The following is a 19843-nucleotide window of genomic DNA, read 5'->3' as shown; positions in this document are numbered from 1 at the left end:
TCTATTTCTGTATCACTGTACTGAATAGTATTAAGAACATAATATTCAATAAATTGTTAATATACGAACTGATATGAAAACAAATGGAAGCTGAGTGCAAATTTCTTGTACTATTTTATGTTTTTGGTTTAAAAAAATTCGATATTATTGATAATTGAAAAATGCGAGAAATTAGGGACAAGAACAAATAACTACCATGGGTATTCGCATATAAAATTCACCATGAATATAGAATTGATAGATAACGTATTACTTATTGATTAAAGATATGAGACAAGGAAATAAGATATTTTTTTGGTATCTTTGTTTCAAAATTACTTAAGTATCCTTAATTATATAAAGAGTGACATATATTTTAAAAATTATATATATACATATATATTTTTAAAGATTCATACTTCTACAATAAAAGATATATATATATATATATATATATATATATATATATATATATATATATATATATATCATGAAACCCACTTAACCACAGGCATGTAAGTACGGATGAGTGTAAGAGAACTGTTATCATCTGACCTAATTTATCGTCATTTTTAATCAGCAATACATTTTTTAATACATATATATGGTCTATTATTGATTAAATCTTACTAAAAAATGTGAGTTTAACTTCTTTTTCTTTTAAACTTCATTTATGATTGTATAATGTTGTACAAATTAGAACCACCGTAATTAAAGAGTGTATGTTGAATAATACATATTTTAACCAATACATAGATGAAAAATATTACATTTTAACCAAAAAATACATATTTAATATTTTTTTTTATCTTTGATGACTCATTGATGAGATATTAAACAAAGGAATGATTAAAATGTTACTTAAACATTAATCTTTTGAAACAACAAATTGAGATATTCTGTAATTAATCACATATTTTTGGTATGCCTTCAATTGATGTGATAATTTATAATGTGAGTAGTAGTAGATAATGCAAACTAAAATATTTTATAAATAAACTGATCTAAAATACCATTAAACATTTTACAATTTGATGTTGCTACGTCAGCAACATTGAAGTCTTTAAGCTGGCCGCAGCACCTGATCAGCGGATTCGTAGCCACTTCCACTCCCTCCTGCAGACCACTCTGCACAAATCTCCTTTTTTTCTACTTTTATTATTTATTTTAAAAAAACTTTATTAAGAAAGTACTTAATTACCCTCCTCAAAAATTTATTTTGTTATATGTAAAATATTAACCATAAGTATAAATGATACGTTAGTGTGATCAAATTGCTCTCGTTTTCTAAAGTAGACAGCCACTAAGATCCATAATTTCAAAGAATAGAAAGATTTATTTCATTGTTCTTATGCATAAGTGCATAGATACAAGGTTATAATATATATATATATATATATATATATATTTTTCAAAAGGAAAAAAATAATGCTTACAAAGAGTTATATAAAATGTAATAGATTTAAAAATAAATATATTTAATAAAGAATAAATTTATAATTAAATGATTTAAAAAATATTAAAATAATAATATTAAATATTGTAATGTAATTATATATATATATATATATATATATATATTCTCATTCTCAATATATCATTACCCCACTTCAAAAGCAAGCAACTATTTCTGGAACTCTGCTCTGTTGTTTACAGTCTTTATATCTGATTGTCAGAAATAATAGCTGATGGGAAGTAAGATTCTTAATTAACACCATTAACACTCTATGTACTGTATGTCTTTCTATTAATTATTTTTTTTATTAATTTCCAGATAATTGCTAATTTTGTGTATACATTAAGGATATTTAATTTTTAAGTTAACAATCATAATTAATTTTTAATAATATATATAATAAGTATAATATCTTAATCAATCCCTGATTATTACGTAATAACATGACTACTTGATCTGTGTTTCTCCCATCTGTCTTTTTTCCACCTTTGACTCAAATTTGCTCTAGAAATCTAAATTACCGTTAAACTAAAATTCTAACAGAAAAGGGGAAAAAATAGCCGAACAAGCCAAAAAACAGATTATGGTGACCTGGAATATATAATAAGGTTTATATTCATATATCTTGCCGTGTTTGATGAGAACTTTTACGAGAATAAATTATTTTTAAAAAAATTAAAATGTCTTTTACAATAAAATATAATGTACCAGTAACTAAAAATAAATTTTATTGATAATATCAATCAAAATTAACTAAAAAATCATCACTATTAATATTTTTAAATTATTAACAATTATTTAATATTTAAATAGTTTTTTTTTTAAATTTTTGGTGATAATTGAAATACTTTATTTAAATTAAAAAATTAAATTTAATGAATTGAAACTGTCTTATCAAAATTAAATATTTAAAAAACAAAACAAATTTAAAATACGATTAATTCAAAATCAATACATTTGAATATATAAAAACGTATGAAATTTCGAGTCATAGTTACAAATCTTTCTTCACTCATATAAGTGATATCTACAAACTACTTCTCAAATGAGCATTATTCTACCCTACCAATATGATTAATATATTTGTTTTGATGGAAGGTAGTTTTTTTTTATTGCGATTAAAAAAATGTGCATGGATTATAATAATAAATATATTTTTAGTCAAATCAATTTGATAGACTCTACCAGTATATAATCAAGGGAAAATTTGAACTTTATAACAAGGTAGAGGAACTTAATAAGAATTAGAATTCTTTAAGAGGAGAATAGTTCATGTATGTAATTTACTACTTGCTAACTTTAGTACATAATTAAGTGTATATTTTTTATTTGATATTTGGAATTTCTTATCTACGTTGGAATGTAAAAGAATGAATATTATTCAAAGTAATTTCAGCCTGAATGTGAATTATGAATTTAAGGCTATCTTAATTCAACAACAAATCAAAGCTGTATTAAATGATGAGATGCACATATTGAATAAATGAGTGTCGTTAAAACATCATTAATCGTTATACTTAAGTATAAGGTCTTTGTGTTGTATACTCTATTATATAACTTTTGTTTTTCTGATAGTTAGGTATCTTTGCAACAAAAATGGCACAACTTCTCTTTATCACAACACTCTTCTTAATTTACATGTTTGTGTTAGGTAAATTTGCAATAAAACTAATTTCGAAAGTTAAATACCGCGATATTTGTACTGACTTTTTTTTCTCTCATTTAGATTTTGATGAGTATTTTGACTTCCACCTTAAATCTTAATGTGAATGGTAAGATAGACTAAATATCAAAACGTTTCCCTAGTTAATTCATGTGGAGTTAAGGAGTTAAAATTTGTTCATTTCATCTCATTTCTTAAATCTAATTTTGTATTCATATATATAACAGACATATGCGCGCGCAACATATCAAGATTTATTATTATTATTTTATGTTATATGAATATGTGTGGATCAAATATTAGGATAGATATATTTGCAAGAATGCATCATTAGCATACTTGATAAAATAGCTACCGGTTTTTCAAAAATACTTAAAATTGACAAAATTTTCATGAGAATATAATATTAATTGACTATTAATATATTAGTTTACTTAGACTAGTTAAAAGTCATTTCATTGGCTATGAGTAATGAGTGATTAATTAAACTGAGAATATCAATTTAGTTGATTATAAACATATTAATAGATTATTTTGCTCATCTTAGTCAGTTAAAAGTCATTTAACTTATTTTGAACATTCTAAATTTATTGAAAATTATACGGCAGATATATAACCTATTATCAATTATTTATGTTACATCATACTTTATTTTTGAATGGACTGAAACACCTTTTATATTTTTTATTTAAAATAAATTAATAAAAAATGATTTATTAACAAAGTATTTTAAATTACTCAAATGTCACACATACATTTTTAGTGTTACTAATAATGCATAATTTATTATAATATATTTTTTAGGGTTACTAATAATGCATAATTTATTATAATATATTTGAAGAGTTTTAATAGATTACTATTTGATTAAGAAACTCATATGTGATGATATATATTTGTCAATTATGCCACCATTTAACTTAATATTGTTATTTTGGTAAGTTCAATGGTATTATATAGTTTAGGAGTTGAATTCAATGATACTTGATATACTTTCATCTTTTAATCTATTAAAACCTTTTTAAATAATAAAATCCTGACAAAACTTCAAACTTTAAAAGAGACAATACTTTAAATATGAGGGATATGGTGATTACTAATAATGCATAATTTTCATTAGATATACTTTAATTTTAGTTTTAAAGGACTAAAACATTAAATATTTAAGGGAATAAAAAATTTAAAGCTTAAAATACATTTATTTTAAGGATTCATTATAAAAAATTGTTTTTAATATATGATAAAATAACTCTGTAAATTGAATTAAAGGTGGTTATTGAAATTTATATATGTTTAAATTTTATTTAATTTGATGTGGGTTAGTTTTCGAATTACTTGAAGGCATAAAATTTGTATTTTAAGTTAAGAGGTAAGAATAGTATTTTAAGTAGTGTTTAGAAATAATATGTAGGGCATAGAGGCTTAAGCTTTTTTTTCTTCTTCGATTTTAACAGAAAATATGAGTCACGGGAAAAGCTTGGTGAGTGTGGTGCGCAAATAGATGCTTGAAGTTATCTTTCCCCTTCACAAGTCAACAAAATTTCTTTTCCCTTTTTTAATTCTTCTTCTTCAAATATTCTTTCTCATCTCTAAAAGCTAAAGATCCATTTTTTTCTTCATTATCTTGTAATATCTAAAATCCAAGTTATCCAAGAGATAACGTAGAATATTCATAAAGAACTTTTGCTTTTTTTTTTAAGTTTTCCCCTTTCCTTCAATTTATAATTCCTTCTTATTTTTTTTCTAATTCCTTCTTATAAGAGGTACATGTACACTGAGTTTCCTTATCATAAAATTATGCAAGTTTCATCTTGATTTTGAGTGTTTAATGACTAGGTTTGACTTGAAGTCAATTTAAAAGTTTGTTGAGTGTTCTTGACTCATCTTTCTTTTCAAAATCTAAGCACATTAAAGTACAAGAAAAATCAAAGTAAGAAAATTTGGTGTAATTTTATGTTATTTTGAGTTAATATGTATGATAGGGAGATGTTCTAAAGTTTTAGGACCTTACATGAAAAAATGTTTAAAATGAATGTAGTAAATTATTGGGATGGTTCATGAAATGAATGCATATGATGATTTAAGTTGGAAATTTTGAAGTCAAAATAGAAATGTAATAATTGATAAACTTTGTTCAATTAATGTGAAGGATTTGAATGATTATCTTAATTCTATATGTTTGACTAGGAATATATAAGTTTGAGAACAAGATTTAAAGTGTGGTTTTCTTGCACTCACTTTTTTGGAGTTACGGTTAAAAGTAGATGAAAAATAATGAAAATATCGCTCAAATAAAAAGATCTTACCAAATAATATATTTATATTTTTTATAGCAAGTTTTACTTATTTAAATTAGTTTTAAAGTGATTCAAATGTTACGAACCCTAAACCCAAATTCATAAGTGAAAAGTGATTCAAATGTTGTATAGTATGAGAATTTTAGTATAACCTAAATAATATAAGTAAAGGTATAAATGATGAAAGATAAAAAAATGAATAAACTTTTTTACCATCTTTTTAGGAACGAATATGGGAAGATTTCGGTGTTTTTTTTTATCTATATAATTAGTTTATATTATTAATTTTTTAATAATAATAATAATGGAACCGGTTAACATTTTAAATTAATTTATCTGTGTAATCTGCACAAAATCTTAAGTTGAAGCTTCTTTGTCATTTATTGTAAAAGAAAATATTAACCCTATGCTGAGGACAAGTAACAACTTGTTAATATAAAGGTGATGGCTCCATACATGAATATCGTGGCAAATTGATGAATAATTGAACAAACAAATCTCTGTTTACAAGTATCATTATGCTTGTTGCTAATCCAATGAATTGACATATCTTTCTATCACATAATATTCCAAGCAGAAACTTTAAGAAAGAATAAGAGTTTAAAATTATTAAATATTAAAGCATTTCTTATTTTATTTTTTTCTCTATATAAGGCTCTTTCCTTTTCATCATTTAATATTTTGTAATGAAAATTGAGTAATACGGTTAACGTTTTAAATTTTATAAAAAAAAATATTATGTGAATTCTTAATGTATCACATATTATTCAGATTTCTCCCTCACACACGCGCGCATATATACAATATTTTTATTTTTCCTTAGGTAAGGATATAATAAAAAATATGTAATGTTTCTTTGAAATTATAAAATGATAAGTAAAAGGAAAGAGACATTCTTTTGAGATTGTTTATTAATAATAATAAAATATAAAATCCTTTATAATGATTGATCTAGCTAGAATTATGAGTTTAACGGTTTTTAACCTTTTAGACAAGTACCAGTGCATTTCACTACTATTTTAAAGTTTGGTAAAAGTATAAATAAAAATTACACACACATATTTATATATCATGATTTTATACATATGTAATTATTCCCCTCTTCTTTTAATGATTTCAATTTCAAAAAGCAAATTAATGTTCGAACTTCGAAAATTCCCCTACCCATAACTTGACATCAGAATGATAATCACTCACATCATGGTAGAAGTAGACTTTCACAGTTATAGTTGAAACGCAACTGTTTTAACTTTGGGCCGTTTAATTTAATTATAAATTAATAACTTATATATACAGTAAGTAAGTCTTAACATTAATACGTAATTAAGATTAATTTAAATACACATATTTACTTATATTAAACAGTTTAAAATTACTTATATCAAAATAAAAGTATCCTTGTCCAACTATTGATAACAGCACACGTTGAACACGATCAAGCTCTCACTCGAGTAGAGTTGGCAGAAAGACTGTACAGATATGGCCAAAAAATTGCGAACTAACTAATTTCAATTGCATTTTATCAAACATAACTAAAAAGGTATAAATAGGTATGAAAAAAAAACCGGTGTTATTATCACCAAATGAGTTATATTATTAGACAACTTGATATTACATTGAATAAAAAAATCTTAAAATAAAAGATTTTGTGTATTTTAATATAAGGATTGAGAAACTTATAATTCATTACTTACTTTATTATCCTAGTTTAAGGGATCACTACTAAGATAAATTATTGATTGTATTAAGAAGTGAAATTTTTAACTCAATTTTACAAAACTTAGTTCATAAGATGAAGTTTGTACTCATTATATACTATAAATTTTTTTATCTCTATTCGATGTGGAATTTTCAATAGGTTATGATACAATTTACTGAAAATATAAAAAAAACAAGAATATACTTATAAAATAGAGGCAAATAAAAAATACAAGAAAATTTTATATTATTTTTAATTCAAAATCTTAAGCAATAAGGTTCTAGAAAAAAATTATATTATAAATATAATAGCTTGAATGATTAGTAACTTATCTATTTTATTTATGGGTTATCTAACTATACAAGTACCTACGTACACAAACTCCTAAACTTGAAATCTTCAAAAAAATATAAATAAATAAGATATAATTTGACATGTGTTTGAGCTTAAAGTAGCTTAACACGATGTTATCTTACATATTACTTAATTTGATGGAAGTTATTTTTTTATGATGTTGAAGTATTGGACAATAACATTTTTCTTGAGTTCATGAAATAGTAACTTGATATGCTATCATATATGAATAATCATTTTGTAACACAATATTGAATTTCTCTTTGTAAAGGGGTTTTAGAAATCTTGGAATGGCAAGACTTTTCTGGAGAGTTGCCCATAAACATCACATCCTTTATTGAGTTGGTTAAAAGACATTACTTTTTACCATTTAAAATGATGTTTTGTAGGAAACATTTTCCTTTTCCCATATAAAATGACATTATTTTAGTGTTATATTTTCATTTTGTTCTCTTTAAGATTGTTGTATATTGTTTCTCCCATGTCATTATCTTTTTCCTCTTTAGGTATCTCAATGAACAATTATAGGCACAACATTATTTATTATCCTTTTTATCATCATGTTTAGTTCAATTTCGATGATGTGAACGTAGGCTACGAGGAATCTATGGATGTTAGGGAGGTCATAAGCATAAGAAAAAATTTTTTATGACCATAATTAAAAGCTTTAGTATATGGTGAAAGTATCCTAGTGGAAAATGTCATTGGTGAAATGTACTTCCATTAGATGTAAAAGGATAGTAAGACATCTCGCAATTTTAAGGGGAAGAACAAAGTCCCTTATTTTGGACTCAAACAAATTTCCAAAATCAAGAAAACTTCTAAAGTTGACCCTAGTGTCAATATAAAAGATAACATCCTCTTGTTACCATTTTAAAGGATACTTAAATATATGGGGGTAAAGGATATTTAGGTACATGGGATTGTTGACTTTTATTCTTCAAAGTTCTTGACTGTTGTGTCAATATTTGATTTTTTTTCAAGATATAGGTATTGTTTGAGCTAAAACCAAACAAATTTCATGGTGGTTAAGGAATGCTCAACATTTGATAAAGTGGTATGATTATTGATTAAAAGACTTAAATATAGCAATATCATTTTGAGGCATTGGATACCAAATGTTGATCAAGCTCAACATCGCTCTTACCTAATTTTGTCCTAGAAGCTGAGCATTTCTCAAGGTTTTTCAAATAACATGCTCCTTTATTAAAAACTAAATATACAATAAATGAATTCATGTATTTTTACCATGTGATTGATGGGTTTAGGTTTTAGGGTTTAAATATCTTTGAATGATGCTCATTATGATAAATTTTTTTCTCTCCTTATACTTAATCTTTCAAAATCTCTATGAGTCATTTCATTTGTGTCAAATGTTCCCTTTCAATGTCATTAAAAATCTTTTTTGCTCCAAGAACTTTGGCCCTTGTTTTCCTCATTTTCTTCTTTATTAGTAGAAAAAATCTCTTAATATAAGTCTTATATAGAGTACCTTCTCATTGTAGAGGATAAGGAATATACTAAACTTATAAAAAAAATCCTCCTTTCATAAATTTTAACGACATGAATATTGTTCCATGTGTCGAGGACCAATAGACAATATTTAAAGGTAATATATATGTATATATTATCTTCAATGTCTTCTTTGTCTTTTACTAAGTTTTGTATAAGTAATGATTCCCAAATTCGACTGCAAGAAGTTCAAAGTTGAGTTGCATGCCTATTGTTGATCAGATGACCTTGCTCAATAGGCCATCAAAAAGAAAAAGCAAATGATTTTCTTTTAAGATGTTGAAAATCCTCTAGTGATAAATGCTAAAATAACACCAAACTCCACTGAACAACACCACATGTCCAAGAAGGTGCTAACCAAGAAACTATTCCATAGTTAACACCTTCCAAACTTACTCCTCCACCAAAAATAAATAAATAAATTTGTGCCAACAAAGTATCGATGTGGGTTCTCCCTGGAATACATTGACCCTAATATGATCCAAGTTAGAATTCAAGCAATTTTTTTTTTCATAAATGGTGCTCGATGATCTTCAAAATTGGCTTGTGGTTCCATGTTGATGTCATCAATATGATTCTCATTGTCCTCAATCAGGACCATACTGACATGGTTGCAATGGTGTGACTTTCATCACTCTTCCTCTAGCAAAGTGGTAATTGGTTCTATAGTCCAATTTTGTGTTTTAACTTAAATGCTTAGTGCAACTTATAAGTTTTTTCCTTTGGATATTTTCTATGCAATGATAATACTTTTAATTTTGAACGTAAAGTTGTCCTTCCTCCTTAAGGTTGAATTTAACAATAACAATGCTCTCATATTCAGTTGGGAACTTCACGACCATGTGTGGTAAGGAGATGAGATCTTTGAGTTGATTTGAGTCCCGTACTAAATGAGTACATTATACAATATTTTTCTTTAATGTTTATGTACCATAACTTATTGAATTTTTGTGCTACTATCCAATATGGTGAGCATATTTATGCTATAACCTGCAATACTTCTTCTAGTTAAGGCTTTGGATATTGCTTGTTGAGGTTTACATGGAGGTTGAGTTTTGAGAGACCCATAAATTACATGAGTTGAATAATCCTAGTTTGTGAGGGTTTTTCATATTCTCCAATTACTAATATCAGTTGTGACAACTATAGGTTATCCCAGAGATGATCATTATTGTAAAAACCATGATTTATGAATGTAATTAAGGGAAGGGATATCTTCAAACTAGATAAAAAAGATTTGACATTATAAATTGATGGGAGATAATGCTTCCTAGCATAATTGGTATTTCCATTACAAGTGAAGCAACCAACTATGGTATTGACTCCAAATATTTCTTGTATGTCAGACTATTATAGTTGTCTTGTGCTTTTATTTTGAGGTTATAAGCCCTTCTTATATTACAACCTCCTTGTTGGAAGATGTGTGTATGAATTGTATTTGGACCTTGTGAGTGATACTCAAAGCTTCATTCTTGATTAACTCAAATTTTTAAGGTTATGAAATGTACTTCTTTGCCTTCTTTTTTAACATGGTATTTTCATCGAGTTGAATGTATCCAATTGCTCATGCTCTTAACTTATCCATGTATTTGACTGATTGAAGTATAATTCATGAATTCAATAAGGAAATGCAACATACTATTATTGACCTATAATCATCAAATATCGATGATTATGTTGTGCAAAACTTCCTTAATCCTCATTATCAAACACAAGATTTTTTTTTTCTTAGAGATTACATAAGCAACAATCATATTCTTGAAGACCTATATGAAAAATAAGCTAAAAGACCAAGTATAATACTATTCTTTATAGTGCTTTTGCTCTAAGTTTTTTTGTGTAATCTTTAGCCTTTGTATTTTTTATTGTGGTGTTACTCACTTGTAAGACAATTCTTGTGTCATATTCACTCTCAAAGTTAACCTTCCTTCAATTTATCTTACTTGACATGAGTGACAACTAAAAATACCTAAGATCTCGATCTCAAAGGAAGATTTGGAAGATATAACTAGGAATGATTAATAAATTCGATGTAATCAAGTTTGATTAGTGAAACCCTTTAAAAATTTCTTAAAGGAGAACTCGAACTAACCTAAGTGTTGTTCTATGTCTATTAAATGGTTTGACAGTTTTACAAAGAAAATCTTGTAGCTCTATTCAAATCCCATTTGTAGAGTTTATCTATTACTTCAAATCGTACTTAAAACTTGTGAGATAAAGTTTGAAAAGAATCAAATAATTCATTGGTGAGATCGAGTACCACATAAAACTTGTGAGATAAAGTTTGAAAAGAATAAATGTTGCAAGACACTCAATATTTTAAAGTTGTAATGCCTTGATGTAAAGTTATAAAATCTTGTTGCATTGTTGCCATTTTTTCATATATTAGTTATATTTTTTCTCTACACGTCTTTTGATTCTATCTTTAAAGTCGTTAACAATTGATGATTCGTTCATCTCACATATTCATGAATTTAAAAAAGTGTGATTTCTCACAAAATAATGAATTTGTCTCTCACTTCCTCTTACCAAAAATAGAATGTCTCTAGTTGAGTTGTTAATGAGACAAAATCTTCTATCTGTATAAGTCAAAGTGTCAACTTTGATTAGGAATAAGTAATAATTGAACAAAGAATCACTTACTTGCGGATGATAGTTTAACACTCAATTTAGTAAACGAATAATGAAATAAGAGTGTAATGTAAACGATTTATAAAACTAAATAATAATTGAATTGAGTGTCTCTTCTAAATAAGTATTCTTATCCAAACTTTGAAAATCTTGTGTCTTGGAATATTGATATATAAATATCCTAAGATGTAGTTGCAATGTAATATCGTATTAAAGATGTAATAGAGGTGATTAAATTTTTATTTCTTATTTTTTTAGTGGTTATTAAAATTATCTATAAGACATCTAAATTATATTTTAATACAAAAAAGGATAAATACATGTGAGGTAATCTCCAAATACTTATGAATGTCTAATTTTACTTTAATTGGATCTTTCCCTACCACATCATCCTTAAAACATTCTTACAAGTTTTTCTCTAATATAAGATATTATAAGACCATTACTTATGTAATTTTTATTTATAATTCAACTTTTTACAATCTAGAAATGATTTATTACATTGTATTAAAATTTTAAAAAATAATTCTTAAACTGCTTAAGCCTTTTTGTATGCGACATCAACATCAGCATAATGCAATAAAAAAATGTAATAAATAATATATTTGAAGCTTAACACTAAAAATGACATAAGATATAATTATTGAACATAAAAGAGAAGGGAACACGTTAATATTGTTGTATGGAATGATTAACAAAAGTCAAAAAGGCAGCATCGGATACACTATACACGCGTCAGCAAGACAAACTCGGCTGTCTTCCATTGGGCGTTTCACTTTAGACCACGTGTCATGCATTGATTAGCCAATCAAACATCATCATAATAAGGATAAAAATAATAATAATAATAAGAATAGAAGCTATATACATTAACTTTGGTTTTGTATGGTTGATGGGCTTAGGGCTTACTCCCAGAAACACTCCAACCCCACCCTTCTCACTGTACTGAAGAAGGACACAGAAGGAAGCAGCATAAAGCGATGGAGAGAGAAGATAACACATTACCTCACCACACTAATACTATTACTATTACTAACACTAAACAGAGAAAGAGAGAGAGAAAGAGTTTCATTTCATTTCAATCTGAATAATAAGTGAATATCTCTCGTAGTGTCGTACACCATACACCACACGCATACATTTGTACACAGACATGGGACCATTTCCCTGCGTTTAAATTTTGATCTTTTTCGTGGACGACAGGATCCGACTCTGCCGCTTAACTCTCTTCCCTCTCTATATCATCCTTTCTCCTTCACCTTTTATCTCTCTCACTCCTTTTTCTTCTTTCTTTCTAACCTTCTCCTATGGAAATGGAGGACCATCATCATCATCACCATCATCATCAACATCATGACCAGCAGCAACACCAGCAACAGCAGCAGTATGCCATCACTGATCTCAGGCAACTCATGAACGGCCCGAGGGCCACCCATTTCCCCTCCATGCCGCCGCAGCCCAAGGCGGAGCTCTTCCCCGGCGGCCACTCCAACCTGGCCGCCACGCAGCACTTCGAGATGATGATGTTTGGTCGTCAAGTGGCGGACATAATGCCTCGGTGTCTTCATGACTTTGCCTCTACCGATTCCGCCACGAATAATAACAATACGAACATCGCTGCTGCGACTCCCACCACCACCACTAGCGCCTCCACTCCTCCGCTTAGTTGCTTAGAGGGTGAGACCGCAGGATGCATCGGTGGAGACGCCTCCACTGGAAGATGGCCCAGACAAGAGACTCTCACTCTTCTTGAGATCAGATCTCGCCTCGACTCTAAATTCAAAGAGGCTAATCAAAAGGGTCCCCTATGGGATGAAGTTTCTAGGTAGGTACCATTTTTATTTTCTTCTGTTTCAAACAGTACTCTCTCGCTTCTCTTTTCAACCTTTTTTTTTCCTCAACTTGAACATCTCAAAATGATAATTTGTTTGTTTGTTTCTTTGGGATTGAAAATTAAAATAATGAAAACAAGAAAAACAGTGGACAAAACAAACACCTAAATTTAAATATATCTTTGTAACTACCTTCTTGACGGTTTCCTACTAACATGACTGCACTTAATTGGTTTTAATTGGGTGACTATAGTAGTGACACTACTTTCTGGAAGCTCTGGTAGAAATATAATAAGGCACTAATTGTTTGAGGTGACTATACTATATACACTGGTCGTCTCGCTACTCAATTTTTGATTATTGATCGTGTACTTCGAAGTGCTTTGAGTTCATATACCAAGATTAGTACGTCTCTAACACTGCCCCTTTTCGCTTTTAGAAATTTCCTAGCCTATTTAAGTGCAAGTGCTAGCCTCCCCTTTAATACTAGTTTTTCCCTACGCAAAATTCATTCAACTTTCGGAAGCTTTTGCAGCTGCCTATTTTAATTCTAGCTATTATCTCGTGGAATGACATCAACCGCAGGCTCTTCATTCAATGAATCATATTTCTATACCCATTCCAATGCTCATTTGCTAAAACTAGGTTGCTATAATAACATAGAGAACGTCACTGCATGACATTGGCTAGCTTTTTATTGTTATTATTGTTATTATGAACGCTCACATCATTCACAGCTCAGACTAGGGTTCCATGTTCCATCACCTACGTTGAGCTCAGTTAGGCATTTTTGTTTCTTGTGTTAATGTTGAAGGATCATGTCTGAAGAACATGGATATCAAAGGAGCGGGAAGAAGTGCCGGGAGAAGTTTGAGAACCTGTACAAATATTACAAGAAGACAAAGGAGGGAAAAGCAGGAAGGCAGGATGGGAAACATTACAGGTTCTTTCGTCAACTTGAAGCCTTATATGGGGAAAACAGTAACCAAACATCGGTGCCAGAAACCAATTTTGGTAGCAGCAGCCTTCGTTTCAACGCAAACAGCCACAACCCTTCTCAAACAAATCAAGAAATGTTTCACTCCCAGAAGCATTGTGATAGCCTAAGTCTCACCAACTCCACTGATTTGGACACGTCATCATCGGATGACAATGATCAGAATAGCACTGGAGGACTCAAGGACAATGACTCCACGGAGAAGAGGAGAAAGAGGCTGAGCGGTAGAAGCTGGAAGGTGAAGATAAAAGACTTCATTGACTCACAGATGAGGAAGCTGGTGGAGAAGCAAGAGGAGTGGTTGGATAAACTCACAAAGACGCTGGAACAGAAAGAAAAGGAGAGGGTGTTCAGAGAAGAAGAGTGGAGGAGACAAGAAGCTGTGAGGTTGGAGAGGGAACACAAATTTTGGGCTAAAGAGAGAGCATGGATTGAAGCCAGGGATGCTGCTTTAATGGAGGCTTTGCAAAAACTAACAGGAAATGAGATGATAAAGAGTACTCAATCTCCTGAGGGTCGTATGGTAACTGGAATTCAAAACCATAGTGAAAACCTGAATGAAGATGGGAGTGAAATACTAAATAGTACTACTGTCAGAGGTGCTGAAAGCTGGCCAGAATCTGAGATTACTAGGCTTCAACAACTGAGAGCTGAGATGGAGACAAGGTATATGCAAAGTGGGTGTTCAGAAGAGATTATGTGGGAGGAAATAGCAACCAAAATGGCTTGTTTTGGTTACGAAAGGAGTGCTTTAGTGTTCAAAGAGAAATGGGAAAGTAGCAGCAACTATGCAAGGAATGCTAAAGATGGAAACAAGAAGCGCAAGGAAGACCCTAGAGGTTGTTTCTACTTCGATAACAGCGAACAGTCTTCTCTGTATAACCAAGGAGGGGCCTATTGTGATATTAATGATCAAAGGCACGAGAGGAGGCTGCAAAATGATGGCTCTTCGCCTTCGAATTCAAATGTTGGAAATGCAGTTGCTGGTGACAATTGCTTTCCCTTCTTGATGACTGAGAGTGCAAATTTGTGGGAGAACTATAGCTTAAAGGTTAATAAAGCAAGCCAAAACCAGTGATGAGATGGAAATAAGGTTGACACTCGTCAGAGGCACGAAAATTTCACAGCCATTTATCTGAGACGATCTCCCGTTATGTAAGCAAGAGCTAACTAATGAGGGTCGTTTACGTATAGGGACTGGTGATGATAAAGTGGTCAATCTCATTATATTTATGGGAATCAAGGTGAAAAATAATGTGTTCAAGTCACGTACTTAAGTTTAATGAGGAGTCATTGACAAATATCACTGAATTGTTGGGGTATGAATTTGACACTGATTCAGGTGAGTTAGGTTTCTTTTATGCGTGCAAATGGAGTTTGCAATTGTATTACTTCATATGTTGCATCTTCCAATGATGTTTATATCACCATTTGGTCACCGTCTTTCTCCTTCCACACCCATCTTGCACTTTTTTTAGTATTTTTTGGATATTTATCTGTGCGGGCCTTTTCTGTTTGTGTACTGAAGGTTGTAATTATAAGGTAGCAATTTCTTTGGTTTTATTTATTAGTCATATTTTTATGAACGAGGAAAAAGTGATGTATTGATGGATATTGTTTAAGCATGGAATATTAATTGTTTCAAGCATAAAAAAGAGGCCTGATTTTCTTTGAGAAGGTATCTTTTGAATTAAAGGACCATCATTTCTGCTGGTTTAGACTAGGGTACTACCTTCAACTCGAACATAGTAATACTATTTGATTAGCCAATAAATACTTAAATAAGAAACTTTTTAGAGTTGTCACTGAGCTAGGTTATATTGCAGCCTCGCGTGCGCACTACTATTGGGCACATTAAACTAAAGAAAGTGTTTCATACTTGTATAATCGAATCTCTAAAAGATTATAAAAATGAAATGCATTATTATACCTAACAAAAGGATATAATAACATTTAAATTTAAAATGTCTTCAATCTATCCCAACTTTTCACAGCTTACACTGATCCCAGTGATTCGAAAAAAAGCATTTCATAACAGCAACATTTTCTATTGCTTGGCCTACTTAACCAGAATGAACCAAAACCCCAACCCGATCAAACCTTACTAATTCAAGGGCGCGCAAAGTTGCAAAAGTGGTGGCTCATTGCAAATGAAACTTCTCCATTGCACGCGGTCTGAAGCTATATTTTGTGTTAAAGGTGGACGGATACAAAAACGTTCAACTAACATTATATATATATATATATATATATATATATATATTAAGTTCTAGTAGAACATCTCTGTACTATTTAGCCTGATAGGTCACTAACGTGTCTATACTATTGGCTGGTTTGTACAGAAGGATCAATAAATGTTATCCAGCAAGTAACTGCACGGGAATTCTCTATAGCCATACAGCTCTCAGTTTTATTGTGTGGTCCTAGTTGGCTGGGATATGGAACAAGGGAGAAGCAAAATCCTTGACAATAGTGCATTGACCTCTTTCTGGTATTTTCTTCCTTTTTTGCATGAGAAAACAATTATACATAACATAACAAGTGGACATAGAACTTAGCAAGCTCCAGTTCAAAATCAAATCAAGCTTCCATTTAAGCATGCTTAATTGCTTACATTCCTACATCATTTGCTGACTTAATAAGCTTCTGCTTCCATTTTTACTAATCAATATAGGCAATAATTAACATCAGTAATGAGATATGAGAAAGTAGAAAAAGGGTTTTATGAGAAAAAATGTGTAGCAATATTGAGTTTTGGGGAGTTTGGTTGAATAATTGAGGAATAAGGGGTAGCTTAGGTTGAGAGATGTGTGAGGCATTGAGTTTAGAAGCTCTCCTATATTTATATATATAATAAGGAAAGGAAAAAATTAAAACCCTACCTTGCGAGTGGCGTGTACTGGCCCTGGCGTGGCGTATGCCATTGGAAGGTGAATCAAGCATTAATACATGATAAAGTGAGGAAAGTGAAATAGCCCACACCCCAAAATGAAATTATTTATTTTATACTTTTTGTTGGAGAAGTGAGTGACAGTAGCATGACATGTACACAGGGTCTTATCTGCAGTGTAAGTATTTTGTTGCATTCTGAGGGTATGTGGTAGTGGCACTACTATCGCTACTACTACACAGATACATACATATGCATAAGCATTACATAAATATTACTGATACATCTTACGCTCCTGGGCAGACAGTATCCGTACCTGGGAAAGAGTAAAGAAGTTTCCTGCTAAAGGAAAACCAAATGCAAAGGGTTGGGGAGACATATTGGCAGTCATTATCATAACACACAAAACACAATTTTGGTTCCTCTCTTCAACCTCCTTCCTTGCTTTGTCTTCACGCTTATTAGAGGCAGTTAAGTAATTAGGTAGTCAAAGGAGCAAAATCGTATCACGTGTACAATAATGGAAAGATGATACCAAATTAAAGTGTTTATATATATATAACAATCTGCTTTTTCTCTGATGCCCCTGACGTGACTACTTAGTCAGCTGCACCCTGCACCTCAAGAAAAATCAAAAGAAAAAAAAAGGTTATGTACTAGTCCAGCATCAAGATAAGAAATTCTGGCTTTGAGGTGCTGCTTTTAATTATTTAGTGCTGTAAAAGGTAAGCTTTATCCTTCTCACCCTTAGTTAAAAATATGCAATCAGGTTCTGACTTCTCAATGGCAACGAGAGGGAAATGCTTCCTCATACACTGGTGTCTATATAAAGTTTCTTAGTAGGCTAGGCCAAATATAACTACCCTATCGTAGCCACTACAATTCATAACTCTTGCCCTCATCAAGACTTTATCATTTTCCATTTGCTTTTTTTTCTAATAGGGTTGGAGAGGGTGCATGGTTGAGTGAACATCTGGTGGGATACCTAATTAATCTCCATCTCCTTTCCATTTCCCAAAATGGGATGTTTAGGGTGGATAATGGAGAGAGTTAAGGAAGAAAAAGAGAAAAAGTTATATATGTCACAGCTAAGTATGGTTAAGAAAAGTAGACAAAATAATGGGGTGAAAATCAAATCAAACAGAAACTGAGTGAATGTAAATAACTTTTCCTGATACTATTTTGAATTTTTTTTCCATCAAACTCGGCCTGCTAGGCTCATGCACTGACTAAGCTTTTGAGATGAAAGCTCCTTGTTTCAGATTTTGTTTGTCTGGTTCAGGCAACTTTGATTTTATTTTGTTTTAGAATCCTTGTTTTGGTTTAATTTGCCCAAGGCTATGTAGTGTTTCTTTTAGAACCCTGGTACGATTTCATTATGAAACCTTTCATGCATTTTGAATTTATCTTTTACATTCCAAAAACCAACTATGAGATGTTTGAGAAAATTGTGAGCAAATTCCTTCCTTCACTTTCATACTTCTCTTTCCGCACTTCCATAGAGTTGGCGAGATAACCATTACACCTTTAAAGAAAAAATACAAGTAATTCACTGTTTTGAACATCCCCTCTTCCTTCTCGCCACCGCACCCTATCTTCGTCTTCCTTCCCACCGAAGCCAATCTTCCTCTTCTGAGTGAGTCCGAGCCCCTCTTCCTCTTCTCAAACGTAACACCCCATCTTACGAATCTAAGACACTTCTCTTAAATGACGTGTACTCATATCGCATACCGACACTCGTATAACACTTGTAGGAAAGGTGTCCAATTCAAAAAATATTTGTTGAATTTCTGACAATTCTAGTAAGGTTCTAACACAATTACAAAAAAGATAAATACATTAATTTTCTAAAAATTCAAACTTATTGTATAAATTTTTATTATGATTATAAAAATAAGAAACAAATCTTTTTGAATCAGTTATGAAAAATATTTTACTGCTCCAAAAAATAATCTGAAACATATTTGTGTACATAAATCTTTATTGTCAATTTATATAATTCATAATTATATAATATATAGATTTGTGTCCCGTATCTAACATTTTAAATATTATAAGTATCTTCGTGTCCATGTCAGTGTCTGTGCTACATAACAGACATCCCTTGTTTCTTGTTTTTTTTTAAATAATAGTTTGACAACCCTTAAAGTTGTAAACGTTTAAAAATAAATATATATAATAAAGAATACATTTAAAATTAAATGATATAAAAAAAATTAAAATAATAATATTGAAAGTTGTAATGTAATTATATAAAAAATTGTGAATTGTCAATGTATCATTATTTTTTTTATAACCACAATACTTCTCGTAATAATTGTTTCTGTGGAAAATTAAAAAAAATTATAAAATCCAACAATATATATGTTTTTTTTAAATACATTATGAAATCTACTATATTTATTATAAATTTTACAATTTAAAATATATTTTTTAAGAATTAAATGATATTTCCCAATGACCTATAGGAGAGAAGAAACATTCAAATTGTGGGCTGCAGAAAGTTGGCGTTGTTTTTCCCTGCACCACTATA

At 30.1% G+C, this 19843-nt stretch overlaps 1 protein-coding gene across 1 annotated transcript; it reads left to right on the top strand.

The window, feature by feature from the left end:
• Nucleotides 1-12491: 12491 nt before the first annotated feature.
• Nucleotides 12492-15990, top strand: LOC137814542 (trihelix transcription factor PTL). The gene is made up of 2 exons (XM_068617338.2): nt 12492-13416; nt 14238-15990. The coding sequence occupies exons 1-2, from the start codon at nt 12899-12901 to the stop codon at nt 15496-15498; spliced, it is 1779 nt and encodes a 592-aa protein (XP_068473439.1). The 5' UTR covers nt 12492-12898; the 3' UTR covers nt 15499-15990.
• The last annotated feature ends 3853 nt before the right edge of the window (nt 15991-19843 follow it).

This window comes from Phaseolus vulgaris, chromosome 1 (genome assembly GCF_051622355.1).
Source record: "Phaseolus vulgaris cultivar YP4 chromosome 1, ASM5162235v1, whole genome shotgun sequence".
In the NCBI taxonomy this organism is placed as follows: Eukaryota; Viridiplantae; Streptophyta; class Magnoliopsida; order Fabales; family Fabaceae; genus Phaseolus; species Phaseolus vulgaris.
The sequence above is the reverse complement of the archived record's forward strand: the minus strand, read 5'-3'. Positions and strand labels throughout refer to the sequence as shown.